Genomic DNA, 8,376 nt, shown 5'->3' with positions numbered 1-8,376 from the left:
ATCCCTGCTGTGGTCACTCCTGCTGTGATCATCCCTGTTGGGATCCAAAAATAGAACATGCGCCATAATTTGCCTATGGGCCCACTTAGTGAAGGCGACTCTTTTCACTAAGCTCTATCATCTTGTTGCATTCTCAACAAGCATTTCTTGTTGCACACTTTTCAACACACATGACAATGCTAAATATCAGGAGATTATTTAAATCCAAATAATTTGGAATATACTTGGTTGTCTTCCCAATGTTTTTATAAGTATTTGGTTAGTTTAAAAAAACAAAAGTAATGAGCTTTATTTTTCTTTTAGTTTATTTTTATTCTTGCATTTAGATAGACTTGACAATCCAGATTTCAGCCAAGAATGCTATTTTCATGGAAGATTGAGGTTTATTTTTCTTTAAATTTATTTTTATTCTTGCATTTAAATAAACCTGACAATGGAGATTTCAGCCAAAAACACCATTTTCAGGGAAGATATAGATACTCTTCAGTTGACATATCAGCTCTCTTTGTTTAGGTAAGGAGGGGGATTTTGTGTAACTTTAGTTTCGTTGCTTAAGTAGGAAACAAGATTTTGTGTAACTGCTTTTTGTCTCTCAGTTGTGATTATTTTGATGTACATATATGTATTATAACGAAATATATGTATAAAAACCAAAAAAAGTGTTTTAATTTTTTATTATAAAGAAAATTAAAAAAAATAAAAATAAAAAGAATAACATATTGAGTAAAAATAATTATTGTTATGGTTGCAAATGCAAATTTCTTGTGATATAATAATAACACATAGAGATGTACTCAGGACATAATAATAACACATAGAGATGTACCAAAGACATATTTTCATATTATGATCTTTCCAAATTATTTTTTTCACTCATTACAAATTATACACAATACCAATCCAATTTGGAATATCATATATTATTTATTTGGCTTATTACATTCTATAACAACCTATTACATCTCACATTTCTAATTTCCATCTAAATTTCTCACTCTATAGCAACCTATTACATCTCATATTTCTAATTTCCGTCTAAATTTCTCACCCTATAGCAAATCTCACATTTCTAATTTCCATCTAAATTTCTCACTTTATAACAACCTATTACATCTCACATTTCTAATTTCCATCTAAATTTCTCCAGATAATCATTCTAAAACAACCTATTACATGTTACATTTCTAATCTTCATCTAAATTTCTCTAATCTTCATCTAAATTTCTCTAAATAATTTGTCAAGGTATATTTTGATATTATGATCCTCCCCGATCAGCTTTTCCCACCAACTGATTTCATGACCATATAATGCCCTGAAATTGGGTAACTTTTCCAATCCTATCGGCAATTTCCTCAATAATGGACACTTTTTAATCTTTAAAACACGAAGCTTAGGTAATGCTTCTTCTACCAACACACCTCTACCTATACTTCTCAGCTTCGGAATCTCTGACAAATGCAACATCTCTAACTTTGGAAATCCACATCTCCCTATCTCCAAGCCCCTCACATTGGAATACTTTCTTAATTTAAGAAATTTCAAACATGGCAAACCCCCAAATAAAGGAAGCTCCTTAACATCTCACAAGAATCCAATTCTAACCTCTCTAATTGTTGAAACTCACATATCCAATTTGGCAACCTTGTTCCTCTGTAGTCATACAACACAAGAGTCTGCAAGTTCTTCATTCTCTGCATCCCCTCAGGAAGATTGGACTTGGAAGGAATCATGTGATTATAATGCAAATACAAATGTCTCATTTCCACCCACGCTCCCATTATGGTTCCCATTATTCCATGTTCTTCAAATTTGAAAAACAAGTATAAATGGAGCTCTGTGAGATTTTTGAGACCCCTGAGGGCCATCACATTTTTGGGATCTGTCACAGCATTTTCCATACCCATACTCAAATGCAGTCTTCTCAATGATCTCAGTTGAGATATTTCTTGTGGTAATGATGTCAGATATTTACACTCTGAAACATCTAGAAATTGAAGGTCAGAAATTTTACCTATCTCGCTGGGCAATTCCTTGATGCAAGTACCCCTCAGGGTCAGAAACTCGAGCCGAGTGAAGGATGTTGGCACCGACTTTATTTTGGTATTGGAGAGATCAAGTACCCTCTACTCAGGGAGAGATGTCGGCACCGACTCTATTTGGGTATTGGACAGATCAAGAACCCTCAGTGAATTGAGATTGTTTAGAAAGTTCCCTTGAACATTACAGGTTAATGGATTTGTGGATAAGATTAGACTTACAAGTTGTGTGCATAGGATATCCTTCCGCACAGATTCAATTTGATTACAACGGACTGACACCCTTTGGCAATGCTGAGCTCTGTGTGGGAAAGCTGAGAGTTGTAATCCTGCACGGCAGAAATAACTATTCTGCTGCTCCCCAATATTGATAGCCACGTCACGAATAACATCGTGCACTGTTATAAACCTCTTTTTCCATACATTGACAGGTTTGTTGACAAGTATGCCCATGCCCTGCTTTTCAGGATTGACACTCTGAAACAAACCACGATATATCAGAAGCTTCACATAACTGTGCCCAAGCTGCATGTCCTCAATAAATCCCTCGGCGATCCATATTCGCACCAATTCATCCACCCAATTTTTCTCATCTTCTGGATACATAGCACAATAAAGAAAACAGAGCTGCAACTTTGGAGTTTGGGCCAGCTCCACATAACTCCATCTTAATATCTGATACAATTCTTTGGAAAAGAAGAGTCTTTCATTTGAGACAAAGAAGTCTTCCACTCATCTAGTGTTTTTTTGGCTCTCATTGCTTTGGCCACTACTGTTATGGCCAGTGGCAAACATTTACACTCCTCTGCTATTTCTTTGGCACACTCCTTTATTTCGCCTTCAGCATCGCTGCCTCTGAAAGCTACTCTCTCAAATAAACGCCACCCATCTTCCTTGGACAAGAGTTGCACTTTCATTCTCTCATCAGCCTCCGTTAATGTTATCTCTCCATCACGCGTGGAGAACACAACCTTGCTACCTTTATCATTCTGGGATGCTACACCTAATTCTTTCAGATCCACTGCACTCCAGAGGTCGTCCAATATTAAAAGAAATTTTTTATTCTTCAGATTTGCAGACAACGCCATCTTCTTGGTATCATTATCATCAGCGGTAGAGAAATTTACCAATACGATCCTGCAAGGCTGAAATTGTATAGAATCGAGATACTGTTACCCAGATCACAACATCAAAGACATCACTGACCTTGTAAAAGTTGTATGCCTCTTGGAGCAGCGAGGTCTTTCCAACACCAGGCATTCCGTAGACACCAATCACTTGTGGAGCTTTCTCGGTAATCAAAGTCTGGAGCTGAGTTTTGGCATTTTCAAATCCCAGTAGTGCAAAATCCCCGTTTTGCTCGGGCTGAAGGAAAGCATCTGGCAGCGGTCTGTCCAAGATTCGCTGAGCTTTCTCCAATATTGAAAAGTCAAGTTCAAGCTCTTTGAAGAGCTCGTCAAACTTGGCGTTCAATTCTGTAATTTGTCCGGAAATACTGAGTCTCTACAAAACCCAATACAGACTCTTTTGTTTCTCTTCGGCCTGAGCGCTGAGGTTCTTGGCCTCTTGGATGGCATCACGCATCCTTGCCAAACAATATGCAATGCCGTCGTCGGGTTTTATTTCTTTATTTTCAAAGGCAATGGAAATACATTGTAAAAGCTTCTTCATACGCTTTAACTTACCTTGCACGAACTGGTTGTTTCGATCCATGCGAATAACATCATCTAGCAGCTTCACGATTGGAACAACAAGATTCTCGTTTATCATGTCCGCTGCAAGTGGACCTGCAACAGCTGTCACGACAGTTGTTACTACAGCCATGGCGTTACTCAAAGCGGGGAGAGAAGCAGAAGAAACAAATGGAAACTCAGAAATCTAATTTTGAACGTGTAAGGACTGCTGCTGCAGGGAAAACAGAATGTGTTGATTGAGATAGGGAAGGCAACATGCCACTAATGGGACAGGCGAAGGCTGGAGCTAACCAGTCATATATTGGGTATTTAATGTCCTCAGAGCAGCACGCCACTTAGCCCGATAACACGGGAGCGGGTAAATATTATTTAATGCCGAATTTGCCCGCTCCCCTGTTATGGAAGGCTAGCAATCTGATTGATTTTATTTTCGTGGAATATAATACATATATGTTAGTGACCATGGTATGATATGGTATAGCCTATTATTAACAACATCTTTATAAAGTAAAATAAGCCAATAGTAGAATAAGGTCAAAATGTTAGCCGATTAAATAAGATTAAGGTTAGAATGTGTCAAATTAATTTTAATTTAAAAATATTGGCATATTGAGAATAAGGTTGGAATGTGGGAGGGTTGAATAAGGTTAGAATGTGTCACATTGTTTTAATTAAAAAAATTTAGTTTATGGTTATAAAGAATAGACACTGGCATATTTTTATTTTTATTTTTTTCTATATTTTAAATATTATTATTTTGAAATTTTAAATTTATATTTATTTGTGAAAAATAATAAATTTTATTAATTAAAAAAATGTATATGTATATAAATCACATTTTTTAATATAATTATGTTAATTATTTTCAAATTAAAAAATTGATAATTATATTTATTTTTATAATAAATTAAAATTAATAGTTATTAGTTGTGAACTTAAAGCAGAAACAATACGAAGTAATGCTTCTTTTCCAAAATTGGGTAAGAAACTAAAATGGATGACTCTGAAACTAATAGGGGTGGCCTAGGAAGGCCTTCACAACATCAAAATCAAGAAGTTGAAATGAGTCATAGAAAAAATTGATCTCTCCAAAGCATACAACAGGATAAGATGGATCTACTTAAGAATGTTGTTGACCCATTTAGGGTTTGGAAACACATTTATAAATTGATCATGGGGTGTATAAAGGAGTTTTCCTTTGCGGTTCTAATCAATGGGACAATGTCTCCCTTCTTCCACTCTCAGCACAACCTCAAACAAGGATGCCCTTTGTCCCCCTTCCTTTTTCTCCTGGCAGCGGAAGGGCTCAATAGAATTCTCTTAGAAGCAAAATGAAGTGGGGCCCTGCATGGGATTGAGGTTGCTCTAAATCTCTTCATTACCCATATTTTCATCGATGATATTCTTTTGTTCACCAATGGTTCCAGACAAGACATCGATTGTTTAAAACAAGCCCTCACATTATTCCACAAAGCTACAAGAATGGTTCTCAATGTCAGAAAATCAGTTTTGTCTTTCTCAGGCCTGTCACAGTAGGAAGTTCTAGAAGTTTAGTGTGCGCTTCCCTTTGAGGCAAAGCCAATGAGGGAATGTTTCAAATATTTGGAGTTTCACCTTAGAGAAAATGATTACAAGGAGGACTGGAGGTGGCCAGTGGCAAAGGTAGAAAAATGAATAAGTCATTGGAGCCTCAAATGCTTGTTGAGGGTAGGGAGATTAGTGATGATAAAGTTAGTTCTGGAGGCTATTATGGCATACTGGACTGCCGTGACATGGGTTCTTAAAGGAACTCTTTAGGGAATTAGGAGGAGATGCAGCAGATTTCTGTGGGCTAGAAACAAAGAATTAAATACTCTCCCATAGGTGGCTTGGGATAAGATTGCAATGCCAAAAGCCTAGGGTGGTTGGGATCTGAAAGACATCCCTTTTTTTGCCAGATCACTATCAACAAAACTAAGTTGGAGTCTTATTGTAGCTGAAAACCTTTGGACATTTGTTGTTCACAGGGAATATATTTCCCCCAAACAATTGAAGAGTGGATAAGAAACCCTGTTAAAAGGACTCCCAATTCTTCGATCATCTAGAAGGCTACTATAGCAGCTTTCAACATTGTGGGCTCTAATTTAGCATGGGAGGTACGAAATGGGAAAAAGATTTGAATCGGGTTGGATCCATGGATTGGAGGCTCAAACAATTTTAGGTTACCAGATGAAATGGTACAAAGCTTAAATAATCAAGGAATCATTTATCTTAGTCAGGTGACGGATATTCGAAGAACTACTCCTTGGGACCAAGGATGGTTAAGGGCAGATCAACTCCAGTTGAATGAGGAATATTCTCATATGTGGCAGGAGTATGTTAATGAACTAAAAATATCACATATTAGAATTAGAGGGAGAGAGGATGAATTAAGGTGGATCTATGCGCCTTTGGGCTCGTACGCTCCCAAATATGGATATCTTAGCCAAATCCAGAAGCAGCAACAAAATGAACAAGTGTGGTGGTGGAAAAGTTTACAGAAAATTAGCTTTCCATGCCAAAGCAAGGCTCTTTTTTTGGTACATCTTGCAGAATAGAGTTCCAACTTGGAATAATCTTCAGAAAGGAGGTAAAGAGGGTCTGGGCTAGTGTACATTGTGTCGAAACGAGGAAGAATCGGTGCAACACCTCTTCCTCACATGGAATAATTTGAATCTAAGGTGTTTTCCTCTTCTCTATTCCAACTGAAGTTGTGGAAAAGGTTTGTGGATGACACTTGCGTCATCTAGCCCCATGGTCAGGAAAAGTTGGACCTTTTTTTCTAGCATCTTAACAATCAATCGAGTTCTGTTAAGTTTACTATGGAATTTGAAATCAATGTGTATCTACATTTCCTTAACATCCTTATTTCTAAAGAAGAGGATTGTTCTTTCTCCCATCAGGTCTTTCGATAGAAAACCCACACAAACCAATATATTAATGTTAAATCCCATTATTTCCCTACTCAAAAGCTAGGTCTTCTCAACATCTTAGCCACTAGGGCATTAAGAGTTTCTGATGAAAAGCACCTCGATGATGAAAAAACCCATCTCTTGAATTTTTTTAATAGTAACTGTTATAGTAAGAACTAGTGCCTTAAAGCTTTCCTTAAAGCTAAAAAATGTCTTATGATTAAGAAAGATCCCAGGGATAGGTTTTCAAGGGTGCATCTTGTAGATTTTCCTGTAGATTCACAGCTCATGTAATGTACTAAAACACAAGACAAGAATATACTCTACTCTCAAACAACGGAAACCAATAGATCGATGAAAACAATAATCAACAAGAGTAATATAATCAATGGCACATAACACAATATTTATCTGGGGAAAGCCACATCTCAATAACCCTACTATCTATATTGCATTAATAAAAAATCTCAGTGAAAATACAAAGATTTTTCTCACTAGAACAATTCGTGCACAAGTATAATCAACTCTCTACTCACAAGCTAGCTAAAGCCAAACCTTAGCCTCTTCTGCTACTCTCCAAGCCCCTATTTCCTTGCACAATTCCTAGAGGAATTAGGCTCTATTTAATAAGGAAATCCTTCTTCCGTAACTGCGCAATCAAAACTTATGTCCTCAACTGATTGCATGCACCATTTGTACAACTTAGAAAATTATACAACTGATAGTACGCTATCCCTGCATTCTAGTCTCAACTGGGTCTTTAAATTAGAATATTTGTGCAGTCATTTGAAGTTAAATATATTTTTTCCCAATATTTATTTATTTATTTTCTTAGTCAAATCTATATATAAATTTAATTTTTGTTCATTTATTTATCTTAACATTCTTAATGAAATATTTAATTAAAAAATTATTTATTCTAAATAAATAAATAAAAAAAACAACATTGTTAAATAAAATATTTAGTTAGTCAAATCTCGAGGTTTAATTATTCAAAAACTTATATTTATTTAATTATTTAGGTGGTCCTAACATATTTGTTATTAGTCATATCATAAAATTTAAATATATTTTATTTACTTAGTTAAAAGAAGTTAGCTAATTATTTATTTAGGTAGTCAATTCTAAACATTTATTTGTTTGAACCTTTATAAGGTATTAATGTTTTATAATTGATTAAAATTAAGATTCGAAAAAAATAACTCTCTTTATCACTATCACTATCTAATATTTGTGCATCTTTTCAAACCACACTATTCGAAATACGTCAACAAAAAGCTCTGGATGTGATTAATAACGAAAGATGTCCTAACAATCATAATTACGGATCACAAAAGCACCATGTGAAAAATAATAAGTGTTATTAATTTTTAAAAAGGAGAAATAATGTCTATGTTAGACCACATTTCCTAATATAATTATGTTAATTATTCTCAAATAAAAAAAATGAGAACCTTATCTACTCGTATAGTAATTATTTTGAAATTAAAAAAATAACAAACCCATTCATCCCAATTGATAATTCATTTACTTTTTCAACTTGGTGTCCATTGTTAAAACTAAATGTAAATGCTTGGTTTAGAAAAACCAAAAATTAACTCCAAAAATAATGGAAATTACGGCAAAATTATGACAAAATCTGGTAGAAATTTGTGGAAATCTAGGTTATAGCTATCAAACTTTAGGATTTCTGGATACCCCTGAATCTATTTCCA

The 8,376-nt window shown here is 35.2% G+C and overlaps 1 protein-coding gene across 1 annotated transcript; it reads right to left on the bottom strand.

The window, feature by feature from the left end:
- Positions 1 to 2,705: 2,705 nt before the first annotated feature.
- On the bottom strand, positions 2,706 to 3,125 carry LOC149148805 (putative disease resistance protein At5g43730). Its single transcript, XM_089442278.1, has one exon. It carries the CDS (start codon positions 3,123 to 3,125, stop codon positions 2,706 to 2,708), a length of 420 nt encoding a protein of 139 aa, XP_089298404.1.
- Between the last annotated feature and the right edge of the window lie 5,251 nt (positions 3,126 to 8,376).

Source organism: Pinus tabuliformis, chromosome 9 (genome assembly GCF_031772625.1).
Source record: "Pinus tabuliformis cultivar Carrire ecotype Pingquan chromosome 9, CPIR1, whole genome shotgun sequence".
Classification (NCBI taxonomy): Eukaryota; Viridiplantae; Streptophyta; class Pinopsida; order Pinales; family Pinaceae; genus Pinus; species Pinus tabuliformis.
The sequence above is the reverse complement of the archived record's forward strand: the minus strand, read 5'-3'. Positions and strand labels throughout refer to the sequence as shown.